At 41.5% G+C, this 14,421-nt stretch overlaps 1 protein-coding gene across 1 annotated transcript; it reads right to left on the bottom strand.

The window, feature by feature from the left end:
- Window positions 1-4,730: 4,730 nt before the first annotated feature.
- Window positions 4,731-9,874, bottom strand: LOC108667119 (elongation factor 1-beta'-like). Its single transcript, XM_018154105.2, is given in 5 exon segments — window positions 4,731-4,890; window positions 5,364-5,456; window positions 5,459-5,528; window positions 5,530-5,565; window positions 9,848-9,874. Coding segments are annotated over 5 exon segments (375 nt in total). The 3' UTR covers window positions 4,731-4,741.
- Window positions 9,875-14,421: the final 4,547 nt, after the last annotated feature.

Raw genomic sequence — 14,421 nt, 5'->3', positions numbered from 1 at the left:
AATAACAAATAAAAAGTTCTGATCCTTATTACTTGATCAATGAAAATTTTTAGAACTTGAAATGCAGAGTTCGACACAAACGGTCACAGCACTGACAGCAGTCAGCACTCACTCAGGCGGGCCTCAGCCACCTCACTGCCAGGACTCAAAATGAACTTGAGGGAGAGTCTAAAAACTCTCCACTGCCACTATAGCTTCAGCCTTAAGGTGCCTGTACACAGGGATAGTACTAGCCCATCTAGCCGCTAGTTCATCCGGCGCTTGAACTGTCCACGCTACTAGCCTCGTGTATAGAGGTTCAGCCGCTTCAGAGGCATGCGCCGGCAAGTGCCCGAGGCGCAGCCGAGAGAGACAACGATGTGTTGATATCTTGGCTGGAGTCTGGACTCTGGAGAAGTGGCTAGTAGCGCTGATGCAGCCATGGTGAGAGCATTTGTGCCGCTCCTGTGAAGTATCTTGGGTCACGTGAATCATGGCTTGTTTGAACGATAATGTTTCTAAGTGGATTCCAGACGATATTCAATTATTCTTTTAAATATTCCAAAAATATGAATTTAAGTATAACGTTTTCCATGATGGTTACTCCAACAAAATGAAGAGAAAAAAGAGTATTTTGAAACGGAAAGAAGACCTTATTAGTCAGGGTTTAGTTGTTCCCGATGCTGTATTTTTAAGGGCTAGAATGAGGAGTATAAAAAAGACGTACAGACTCGAGTTGTTGAAGGTGATCACACTATCCATCTTCACAGACCTCACTCGACGGCTTCCAACGACTCGCTGGCGGGGGCGAACGAGAAGATAGCGGCACCTTATACTCTCCTCGTGTGTACAGGCTTACTAGCTGGATAGTCACCAAGCGACCGACACTAGCCAGATTTACTAGCCGTCTGCACTATCCCCGTGTAGCTACAAGCACCTTTACAGTCACTGCAAGCGCCAACCCGTCGCGGGTCGCCTGCCGAAGACCACAACTGCCCTGGATATAATGGACCATCATGATTCATCATTCCTGCCTTCCGGAACGTAGCCTTCAACACTTCAAGCCGTCCGTAACTAGGCCGTGGGTCGAACCAGCCCTCGGTCGAACGGCAACTTGTCGAAGGACGATAAATTTTAGAACAGAACTATGCTATCTGAAACCTAACCTCAGATGCAGTGAACGCAAAATTACGTAATTTAACGATGCCCGGAAGTCAGATTCGATCCGCGGCCTGGTGAGTGGTGGTGCACGGCAGGTGGTGCCCGTGGTGGTCAAGGCCGGAGGGGAGGACAAAGCTGAGTGGTGCACGGCTGATTGGTGGATATCCGGAGTCCGGAGAGATCCAAGGCGTTCGATTCAGCGCTTATTGGTGCACAAAATTGGTGGTGCACGGCTGCGCTCCCGTCGCACATCCGTTGTCCACCGCAGCTCCGGCCTGAGTCAGAACTTCAGAAGTCTGAGGCTCTGAACTACTTTACTCACTGTATTGACTAAAACCCGGACCCTGACCGGTCCGCCGGACCACGTTCACACAAATAAAAGGCTGCAAATCATTTGAAACGCCAAGAAAACTTTTAATTTTACATATAAAGTTGTCACAGCAGCAAATTTCGTCGCAGCAGCAAATGAGGGTCGGAAAAAAGTGCATTTTTCGATCGAACTAATCGATAGGGATTGCTCTGAAACGTCCAGAAAACATAAAACATTTTAATCGAATTTTTGTAAATTTACTTGGAAAAATTTACGTCTCGAACCCGGCCGGAAATTTTTCCGAGACGTGCATAAAAACTGAGAGAAGATTGATCATTTTGAAAATTAAGCTCTTTAAATGATGGATGAAAAACGTAAAAGTTTCATGTTAAAGCGAAAAAAAGTTGCCTAGGTTAAGTTAAATTTGCCAGCTTATTTTTTTAAATAAAATCTAGTCCTTTATTACTATTGAGGGAGAAATATGTAATAAAATCTCGTGACCGTATTGATATGCGTGTTCGATACACAAGATAAAACTGTAAATATTGTACCCAAGCGTAATTTATGCAATAGGTGACCATGCCTTAGTAAGTCTGTTGTTATGCCCGACTATGGCATGACGTAAATATCAACTCATACTCCTATGTTGAGAAAATCATCTGCAAAATTTGTCCTCAAGTCAAGAAGATATCGAAAATTGGCTTTAATGAATACATATAATATTTTTAAGGCGGTTTTGCATAATTGGTGGCTATGAAATGGAGAGAAAAATCAGCCAGCGTCCATTCTGATTTTTGATGATGAAGGCAAATATCACTATATTTCATTGATGATGGGGCAATGAACAAGCAACAAAAAATTCCAACATACAAGTTAATGAAAAAAAAATTTATTAAGATATTGTGACTTATTGTCATACAATCTATGTGCAGATTAGTGTATAATAACGGTGTAGCGTTACTTTCTTGAAGTACATTATTAATAAATAACATAAGCGATCGCTCACATTGGTTGACACGATGACGATGCAGCCAGCATTCGCCCACACGTACAATACTTCGGCGATTGAGAAATTCATAAGTAAATAATTATTGTTTCGTCACCACTGGGCGCAAGTGGGATTTGCAAAGCAATGTCGCGTACTAACCCCGAGATACTACTCTCTTAGTCATTAATAAGCTGGCCTTTCGGCTCTAAAAATAGGCACATCTTTTTATCTCATGCCGCACAAAAAATCATAGAATTTTCTACGGCACATGAATATGTTAGATAGTTTAATGGAAATTCAAGTCAAAATAATTTTAAAGATATAATTGGTCATGAAGCTCCTATTATACAGGTAAAAAAAGACATCATTTTTATTTTGGAGTGACATTTTTGGATGAAAATGGAATATGAAAATTTTTTAGTGGTTATGTTGTTGAAAATCGTCTTTAAAATTTATGTATGGGTAACTAAAGTATCTATACTCGGTTGTAGGAATTATATAGTAGTGGTGGGAAGTCCTTTATTACTATACCACGTAATGCTTAGCATAACCTAATCTCCCGTTACCTTGCATTATCTGCCGTTACCATTGTTACCTCACGTAACCGTTGATTTGAAAGAAAACTGTCTAAACATATATGAAAGTTGGTGGTGAAATTATTTTCTGAGTGTAGTTTTTGATCGCGATTTAGAAAATAAGGCACACATATGTGGGTGACTATCGTGAAACATATTGGAGGATCCCTGTCTTTGAATGATGCCTTTGTAAGACGTGGGAATGCTAGCGGCGCGGTACTGAGTCCTTAAGGTCTATGACTCGTGCCAAACGTTTGGTTGTACCAAACGCCCTATGGTTCGGCTAAGGCTTAGCCGAACCATAGGGCGTCCGCTAAGGCGTGTAAGTCAGAGACCAGACTGCGCTAGCGTCTTACAATTCTGTTTCGAATTGTGGAATGAAACACAGAAGTAATTCTCCTAATATGGGTCAAGGTCGAGAGGCCAGATTAAGAACGGTATTACAGATATGCAAATGATTATGACAACTGGAGTTACATGAAGTTGTAATATCCTAGGTCGGTGCTAATAATATTAATATGTAGCCAAATAATATTTAACAGAAAATCAACTGCAGTTACTAATTGATAATGATGCTCAAGGCAATAACATGGATAATAATGTTGAGTCAGAGTTAATGGGTAACTCTGCTAAAATTCACTAGGCTAGCAACGTTCCTCGAAAATGAGTTACGGGGGTAACTGAAGGAAATATATATACCTGGTCGCTACACCTTAAAAAACTCTCAGGCAAATGAATGAATTTCTGTAGTTTATGCCTACGTTTCTAAATCTTTACTGATTTCCTTGTCACCAGTTTTTGGCCGCTCAACTCAAAAATCTGACCTCAACGATATGCCTAACGGTTCCAAGGGAGAAACTTCGGGTGGCGTGAATTTAGCGAAATGAAGGAACACGGTCACATCTACTCCAAAGGACACGTTGCCTGTCTTCAACCATTAGGTTAACGTCTGAGTCTTGATGTATCCAGTACCTGGACATGTATTCTATCGCTAACCCGGCTACAAAGAGTGCCTGCCTGGCTAGCATGACACATCCTCCTTGAGAGCGAATAATACTCTTTACAAAGGGGTTGACCCGCATGCCTGCCGTGGAGTATACACTTTGTTCTCCAGTGTTTACACTTGTTTACTATTCTATTCTAATATCTTGTTATTTGTATACAGCAAATTAGATAAATGAAGATGCTCAGAGTGCTCATCTGAGAAGTGCACCTGCAGTGCGCATCTCAATGAAACGCACTGAAGTAGTTCACGGCGTCATATAAATATTCGCGGTTGCGATGCTTGTTACCTTAAGGCTTAAATCAATGTTTCACAAATTTTCACGAAGGTCATTCCCTGACGCATACCTTTTTCTAGAACGTACGGAATATTTTCTATAGCCAAATGCATAGATCTGTCAAGGAAATCCGAGGTTTGTACACCGTACGTTTTATTTTTTATATTTTATTTAGAACATATTGAGGCGAGGTAAGCAAACCCTAGACCTTATTGAGGCGAGGTAAGCAGACCCTAGACCTTATTAAGGCGAGGTAAGCTGACCCTAGACCTTATTGAGGCGAGGTAAGCTGACCCTAGACCTTATTGAGGCGAGGTAAGCTGACCCTAGACCTTATTGAGGCGAGGTAAGCAGACCCTAGACCTTATTGAGGCGAGGTAAGCAGACCCTAGACCTTATTGAGGCGAGGTAAGCTGACCCTAGACCTTAGAGGCGAGGTAAGCAGACCCTAGACCTTATTAAAGGCGGCAATATCAACACTCTGGACGTAGTCCTGAAATTCTTGTATTTTCTCGGTGAGGTCAACGGAGATCTTGTCGACGACTGTGCTCAGGAAGGACAGCTTGTTGATGCCGGACGCCAGGGACTTGAGCTCACCTACACAACAAAACAAGTGTATTACTTCCCTATTATAATATTATATGGGCTGTTTTTATATGTTGTATTGTTTATTGAGCTGTTATTATATATTATATGATTTATTAGATGCTACCTATATCATAGTATGGTATTAGCTATTAATGTCATGCATAGTATTGCTGAAATTATGTATTTTGTCTGGTGATCATCGATACAATATTATCATTACACCACTCACTGGCACTAGAACTAATACATCCTGTACGCCACAAACCCCACCACTTACTTGCGCCACGCACCACACCACTTACTTGCGCCCCGCACCACACCACTTACTTGCGCCCCACACCACACCACACCACTTACTTGTGCCACATACCACACCACTTACTTGCGCCCCACACCACACCACTTACTTGCGCCTCACACCACACCACTTACTTGCGCCACACACCACACCACTTACTTGCGCCACACACCACACCACTTACTTGCGCCCCACACCAGCCCGTCCAGTTGGATGCAGTGGACGCATTTCTTGAGTACCTTCATGTCGGTCTCATCGTCCCAGGGCTTCACGTCACCAGGATTTGGGACTTGGCAATGGGGCCAGGCATGGGGCCAGGCTTCTTGCTCTTCTTTTCAGTGTAGGCCCGCCAGCCACTCTTCTCTGACCCTGACAGTCTCTGTGTCCTGAAATGATTCAAATACTATATGACTTGCGCGACATGATTCAAGTAGGTATTATATGACTCGAACGACATGAACAAAATATTATATGACTCGAACGACATGAACAAAATATTATATGACTTGCTCACATGATTCAAGTAGGTATTATATGACTCGAAAGACATGAACAAAATATTATATGACTTGCTCACTTGGCGCTCCAAGTATGAACGCGTTCAAGAACAGACTAGATAAAGCTATGGAAAAATATATGTTCAGATTTGAAATGCCTAGCTCCTTATCGAACCCGGTGGAAGTCTAGTAGCTACTTCAAACTATCGCCAGTCATGAAAAGATCCGGGCAAATGACACGAGTTTAGATCTATGAACAAGGCACGAAAAGGAAAAGAATCGGCGACAGGCCACATCAGGCCTACACTCCAGCGCCGACATCACTATGTTATGATTCAAGTAAGTATTATATGCATGACTCGAGAGACATGAACAAAATATTATATGACTTGAGCAACTTGAACAAAATATTATATGACTCGAAAATTGGCTTTCATAAATACATATATTATTTTAAGGCGTTTTTTCATAATTGGTCGCTATGAAATGGAGAGAAAAGTCAGCCAGCGTCTATTATGATTTTTGATGATGAAGGCAAATATCACTTTATTTCATTGATGATGGGGCAATGAACAAGCAGTAGATACTTCCAACCTACAAGTTAAAGGAAAAAATTGTTATGAAGATTTCAAAAAATCTATGTGCACATTAGTGTATACTGTATAATAAAGGTGTAGCGTTACCAGAGGTGGGCAGTAGTGCGCTACATGTAGCGGCCGCTAGTTGCGGTCGCTACGTTTTCAGTAGCGGTAGCGGGAGTGGCGCTACATTTAAGCAATTCTAGCGGTAGCGGTAGCGCCCGCTACATATTTAAGTAGCGATACGAGTTTTTGCCACTACAGCGCTACCGCTACATTTATAGATAAAGCCTTTGGATTTTACTTAATAGTATTAAATATTATTTAAAAACCAGCATGATACATACATAATATAAATTACAGAATAAAACTGTACGAAAGGTTTCGGTATAATGTTGTCAACTTCAGCCTGTTACTAGTGTCATTATGTTAGTTGTTACCAGAGGTAGGCAGTAGCGCGCTGCATGTAGCGGCCGCTACATTTTCAGTAGCGGTAGCGGCGCTACAATTGTAGCGGTAGCGTCCGCTAAATTTAGAGCATGTAGCGGTAGCGGCCGCTACATTTCAAAGTAGCGCTGCCCAGCTCTGAGCGTTACTCTCTTGAAGTACATTATTAATAAATAACATAAGCGATCGTTTACATTGCTTGGTACGATGCAGCCAGCATTCGTCAACACACGTACGAAACTTCGGCGATTGAGAAATTCAAAAGTAAATAATTATTGTTTGGACACGACCTGGGCGCAAGGGGGATTTGCAAAGCAATGTCGCGTACTATGCCCGATATCGTACTTTCTTAGTCATTAATAATCTAGCCTATCAGGCTTCAAATATAGACACATACAAGGATTTTTTATTGAATATACAACACACAAAATTTTCTACGGCACATGAATATGTTTCATAGTTTAGTGAAAATTCAAGTCAAAATAATTCTATATATATAATTGGTCATACAACTTCTATTTTACTGAAAAAAAAAGAATATAAATTTTATTTTTAGAGTAACATTTTTGGATGAAAATGGACTATGAGAACTTTTTGATGGATATGTTGTTGAAAATCATCTTTAAAATGCATGTATGGGTAACTTAAGTATCAATATTAATATCAATATTAACTCATGTATCAATAATTTTTTGGTAGATAAGCATGTAATGCTTAGCCTAACCTAATCTCCCGTTACCTTGCATTACCTGCCGTTACCAAGTGTTATCATTGTTAATTTACGTAACCGTTGATTTGAAAGAAAATTGTCTAAACATATATAAAAGTTGGTGGTAAAAATATTTTCTGAGTCCAGTTTTTGATTGCGATTTAGAAAATAAGGGCATATAAATGTGGGTGACTATCGTGAACATATTTGAGGATCTCTGTCTGTGAATGATGCCTTAAAAACTTTCAGGCAAATGAATGATTTTCTGTAGTTTATACCTACGTTTCTGAATCTCTATCGATTTTCTTGTCACCAGTTTTTGGCCGCTCATTTCAAAAATCTGACCTCAACGATATGCCTAAAGGTTCCAAGGGAGAAACTCCGGGCGGGGCTAATTTAGCGAAATGAAGGAACACGATCACATCTGCTCAAAGGACACGTTGCCTGTCTTCAACCATTAGGTCTGAGTCTTGATGCAACCAGTACTTGAATATGTATTCTATCGCTAACCCGGCTACAAAGAGTGCCTGCCTGGCTAGCATGACACATTCGCCTTGAGAGCGAATAATACTCTTAACAGAGTGGTTGACCTGCGTGCCTGCCTGGTTGACCTTAAATCAATGTTTCTCAAATATTCATGAATGTCATTTCCTGACGCATACCTTTTCAGAACGTACGGAATATTTTCTATACCTTAGTCTCATTTAAATCTAGTAAAAAAAACACCCCAGACACGTTGGATAGTTTAGATACAATGCCCTCAAAAAGCGATTCTTACCACATAAAGCAATAAAAAAATTATTACGTTCGAGTTAATTTTCTAAAATCAGTTTCTACACGAGCTCGCATTGCATTAAGTTCTACTGAAATTGACGGCGCCGGCATAACAAATAATAACCACAACAGGCAAACGTTGCCGTTGAGGCACTTTATACTTTATAGACGCCGTAATTATCAGCTGTCAGCTCTCAGCTGTGGAGGATAAGTTTTCATAGACGATTAGTAATGTCAGTCGGGAGTTTCGATTTGACCGTGAAAGTGTGAAGATGTGCTGTGTGTTATCCCAAAGCGCCAAGTGATATCTGCACTGCAGATCATTCTAGATAATCTAGTCTTCTCAAAGTCAAATCTCTTTGAAAAATAATTAAAAATCTTAAAGCAGAAAATTGATCATGATCAAAACTAAGAAACATCCAAGTCTGGGATCAAAACCTCCAGACAGCCAACCGACAAGACAAGGTAGCCTACTTCAACTTCAACTTTCAAGGATGCCCAAGGGAAAAGTTGACAAGCTAAATGCTCATTCTTTGTCAGCCCCAGTAAAAACAGCCTCAAATCTTCCAAAAGACCAGGAAGAAAAGCAAGTACCAAAGCAAAAATGCCACCACCAAGCAAAGAAATCTGAATGCACTGAAAATAACAGTAAAACAACTCTGGACAAAATCTGGTAATCTGTTAACTGAAAAGCCAGACAAAATATGATCAAATAGCCTTCAGCATTGAGAATTTGAGAGTCTCACATCTATAGACTCAAATCCTGAAGGAGTTTTGTCATCAAGCACCAGCTCATCAAAATCTGACCTAACTGCTGGTGATATGAACACAAATGAAAAATTGAAAAACCACCTCACAAAAAACCCTGCCCACAGCCAGAAGCTATTGAAACAGCAAGTTTATATCCAGCAAACTCAAATAATAATGCTTCAAGTCAAAAAGAAGTACCAACTCCATTATTAACTTTACCATCATTGCAAGCAAAAATAGAATCAATGGTAGAGCTACTAGAGCAGGAAGACAAGGACCAAAGCCTAGCACAAGCAACCACTCATTCAGGAATCAGGAGGGCTTTATATCACTTGCCACACATTAGAACAAGTGAATACACTACTTGCAGTAAAACTTCTTGCCATATCCCAAGATAGACAGCTCCCTATCCAAATCTCAATAGCGCTGAACTCGCAAACTACTCTTGGAAAAATCTATGCACCAGAACTTCAAGAAGAAAAAATTGAAGATTTATTGGAATTTGGAACTTCTAAGACCCTCAGGAGTCATAGCTGTTAGAAAACTCTTCCGTGACCCAGCAAAGTCCCATATGCCATTATTAGTACTCATAGTGACAAAGCAGAGAGTTTTTTAGACTCTCCCTCTGTCCCTCAAGTTCATTTTTGAGTCTTATAAGTAGACCAATAAAGTATCATGGATACCAGCATTATCATACTTAAGAAATTGGTTTAAATCTTGAGTTATTGAGGAAATTAAAAATGAACTGATTCCAAAAAAGCTCTGGTTTGCCACTACGTTCGTGCTGACCTTTTTAGACAAACTACGACCTGAAAACATTCGGATTGGATATAGCAGCTATAAAGTGGATCCATATTATCCAAATCCCATCCAATGCTACAAGTGCTGCAGGTGGGGTTACTCTTCAACCTACTGTCGTAGTCCCCAACACTGCAGCCATTGTGGGACAAACAGACATAGTGGACTAACCTGCCAAGAGCCCCCACGATGTGTGAACTGTAAAGGGAATGATGATGCCTTAGATAAAAGTTGCCCTATATACCTTCAAGAAGTAGAAATTTGCCATTACTCTGTAAACCACCAAGTCTCCTACCCAGAAGCCAGGAAGAAACTCTCTATGCCAACTCAGCAAACCAATGGCAATGACAACTCTAGCAACAGAAGACTACAAACCCATGCAACCAGACAGACCTCCTTGCCTCAGACACAACCACCAACACTCTGCTCTCTAGCCACCTTCCCTCCCCTAACCTATCCACAAAAGAAGAATAGCAATCCCCTGATGAGTAAAAACACTACCTCTACACAGTCACAGAAACAACCAAAAAACTCTCAACAGAGCACCACTTGTACAACCCAAAATTCCAACTACTGGTTTCCAGATAGACAACTTCCACCTCTAGAAAGTTCAAAGTAGCAGCCCAGACCACTCTCCTATGACACAGCAGGAGCTGGATGACATGGAAGAACATGAACCCTCTCTGCCCCCATTACCACCTCTGTCACCACCACAAATAGGGCCTCAAAAACAACACATCAGAATTCATCATGATCATGCACAAACCCCCCTGCAAACTCTTCCAGCAACACAAGCCCCTCCAGCTTGGTTCCTATCTTTGCTCCCATTAATACTGAAACTTCTACTTGCAACCTCTTTAAGTGCCAAAGTAGAATGCTTTATTGAACTAGGATCAAAATTACAAATTGAATCAACTATCACCTCACTGCTCACAGAATTAGGCCTCACCTCTCTAACACATTCGCAATGACTCTCACACTCCTACAATGGAATATCCGCAGTTTTAGATCAAACATCCCATATATCCAAACAGCACTAGACAACCACACACCAGATATCCTCTGCATGCAGGAAACAAATGTGCCACCCACATACCCACTTACACTTGCACGCTGCCCGCCAGTTACCAGAACAGACTGACTGCTTGGAGGGGGTGGAACATCCATCCATGCCTTTAAGGGGACCGACCGGGCATACGGAAAACTTCTACAGTTATTATCCGATTGTCATGAAACTCCACATACATATGTAAAATGTAAAATAAAAAACATTTTGCTCCTATGAATTTTTCAAAAGAATTGATAGAAAACTTGAAATTCATAGAAAACTGCTAAAAAGGGGTACTTCAGAAAATCTATCTCCTCCCACAAATATCATCCTACAACATCGAGACACGTATCATTCGATTCGTAAAGACCATATCTATCGACTCTAACATCACTTTTTTCATTTTCCACCTAGTTTTTTTTTTTATGACGTTTTTTCCCATTTTTTACATTTTTCACCCTCCCCCCCCTTCTTCCCCATATAAAAAACGAACCAGACCGAAATTCAAAAAAGTGATGTTAGAGTCGATAGGCCTGGTCTTTACGAATCGAATGGTATATGTCTCATTGCTGTAGCTTGAAAACTGTAGGAGGAGATAGGTTTTCCGTGACAGTAAGTTGAACTTTTCAGGACGGCGCGACAAAGTCTCGCGCGCCTTGGATAGGCACTCAATGTAGCATGGATACCAAATTACAGGCTTCTGTAGCTTAGTCCACTCAAGGATGCAAGCAGCAACTTGTAGCGCACCTCTCCGTTCAAAGCTAGGAGGGTAACTGAGCTCAGATGCCAGATGCACCCAGATATGTAGTCTTGCCGCTGTAATTATCTCTCGTCTATTTACTTAAGGAACTCCACCCCCCGCCCCCAAATAAAGGCGGGCCATCTGCGTCAATATTGCCGTATATAGATGGCAGTAGTATCGTTGGAAAGCTCAGAATGTCAGCTTTAAGATGAGACTAAGCATGTAACTGCAGCACAACTCAAGTAGAAACTATATTCAAAGATTTCAGCAGCTAATTAATTTATATCTAATTTCTTAAAGAACTCTCCCACCCGCTTCCCTTTAAAGGAGACGTCATTAACGTAAATATTGGCGTACAGCGATGGCAGTGGTACCATTGGAAAGAGCAGAATTGCAGCTTTCAGATGAGCACAAAAACCGAAAAACGCCAAAATTGAAAATTTTAGCCTGGTCGGTCCCCTTAATGGTATCCCAACAACAAACCATAACACTGCCCACACACACTGAAGCCTGCGCCACATGCATATACCTCCCTTCCTTCAAACTTGCAATTTGCTCACTATACCTCCCCCCTTATACAGACAACAAAACTCTCCTCACCAAACTGACAGACATACTCCAATTGCTCACTACACCTTTCATCATCTGCATCGATGCAAATGCCCACCACAAATCCTGGGGATCTTCCTACTCAGACCAGCAAGGCCGGCTCAGAGCAGAGTGGCTTCACAAAAATAACCTCATACTGGCAAACATAGGAGCACCCACACACATAAGCCCAACAGGTACACTCACACATTGACCTCACCATAACTAAACCTACTCTGGCTCCCTCCTTAACATGGGAACCAGCTCCTGATCCATACCACAGTGACCACTTCCCCCTCAAAATAACCATTAATAGCATAAACATACCCCATCCCTCCAGGCCCAGATGGATTCTAAACAAAGCTGATTGGGCTGCCTTCCAAATACATGTAGACCTCCCACAAACATTCCTTTCCCCTTCCGAGGCATGCAGTGCAGTGGAGAGCCGCTTGCTGACAGCAGGTGCACTGGCAATCCCCATCTCTACTAAACCCAGGAAACAAAAGCAAACCCACTGTTGGTGGACTCCAGAGTGCACTGCTACACTCAGAGCCAAAAGAAAGGCCCTAGAACTATACAGACGGAAGCTAGGTACCATTGACTTGTGGATAAACTACAAGCGTGCAGCTGCAATGTTCCGATGCACAGTTCTTCAGGCTAAACAAAACAGCTGGACAAAATTTGTACAATCATTGACCTATAGATCAACTACAACCAAAATCTGGAATAAAATTCGTTGACTCAGAGCAGCACCCCCGCAAACAGCCATCATCCTAGATGTTGGGAATAGACTCCTTACAAACCCAGTAGAGGTAGCAAATGCACTGGCTAGAGAAATTACTGGACCACACAGCCCAATCCCCCAAATCACAAAACTCCAGAAAACCCAAAATATGCCCTCGACACTAAACCTCACCTCTTGGTATAACAGCGACTTCACTGAAGCAGACCTAATGAGAGCAATAAACGCTACACGCTCATCAGCACCAGGCCCTGACACCATACCACCCTCATTCTTGACGCACCTACCACGCCTGCAACAAACACGTTTACTAGCTTTCTACAACTACATCTGGGCAAAAGGAGTCCCCCATCAATGGCACTTGGCTCACATCCTTCCCTTCCTAAAGCCCAACAAATCACCTACAAACCCATCCTCATACCGCCCTATAGCACTCACAAATAGCCTTTGCAAATTATTTGAAAAAATGGTAAGCCATCGCCTCCGATCCTATCTTGAGCGTGCATCACACATTGACCCAAATCAAAGCGGCTTCCGAACTCGACACTCCACACTAGACCCCTTACTCGCCTGGACTCGGCTATCAGATATGGTCTCATACTGGACAACCCAACCATCGCTGTTTTTCTGGATTTCACTCGAGCTTTTGACTCAGTATGGCATTCTGGATTGCTCCAAAAACTTGAAAACCTGCAAGTGAAGGGCAGAATGCTGACATTCATCTGTGGCTTCCTACAACACAGGCGTATTCAAGTAAGAGTACAGAATACTTTGTCCACACAGCACTCAGTAACATCAGGAGTCCCACAAGGATCAGTACCGTAAAATGAGGTTACTTTGACCGGCGGGGTAACTTTGACCACTTTTCATTTTTTTAACAAAAACCCCCAAAACTCAAAAACGATTTGACATAGAAAAATTTTGCCAATAGCCATCAAAGGCCTAATACTGAGGCTACGTAACACAATAGAGAGATTTAAAAAGTTTGCATATCTAATAGGTTAAAAAATTAATAATGTGACCCACGAAAAAGAGCTATTATTTAAAGTCTGTCGGAGTACCCCCTCCAATTTTTTTATTTTCTGGTAAAATAACTCCAGGTTTTGATGCATTGTAGTAGAACTCTTCTAGTTACATATGCAAAAGACAAATTTTAGGAAAGTGTCATAGTTTGCAAATGGGGGGCGCCACCCCCCAATGGAGAACTTTGACCACCTGATGGCAGCCATGATGGGGTAACATTGACCAGCTTGGAAATTAAGTTAAGATTACCGTAGGTACCTATATAACATATTTTATATTTGATACACCTATTAATGTTTTTTTCTTTATGTTTCAGCCTCTACAGAGTCTTATATATGGTAATTTTAACTTAATTTCCAAACCGGTCAATGTTACCCCGTCATGGCTGCCATTAGGTGGTCACATTTCGCCCATTGGGGGGCGGTGCCCCCCATTTGCAAACTATTACACTTTCCTAAAATCTGTCTTTTGCATATTTAACTAGAAGAGTTCTACTACAATGCACCACAACCTGGAGTTATTTTACCAAAAAATAAAATTGATTTT

Source organism: Hyalella azteca, unplaced genomic scaffold (assembly GCF_000764305.2).
Source record: "Hyalella azteca isolate HAZT.00-mixed unplaced genomic scaffold, Hazt_2.0.2 contig7647, whole genome shotgun sequence".
Lineage (NCBI taxonomy): Eukaryota > Metazoa > Arthropoda > Malacostraca > Amphipoda > Hyalellidae > Hyalella > Hyalella azteca.
The sequence above is the reverse complement of the archived record's forward strand: the minus strand, read 5'-3'. Positions and strand labels throughout refer to the sequence as shown.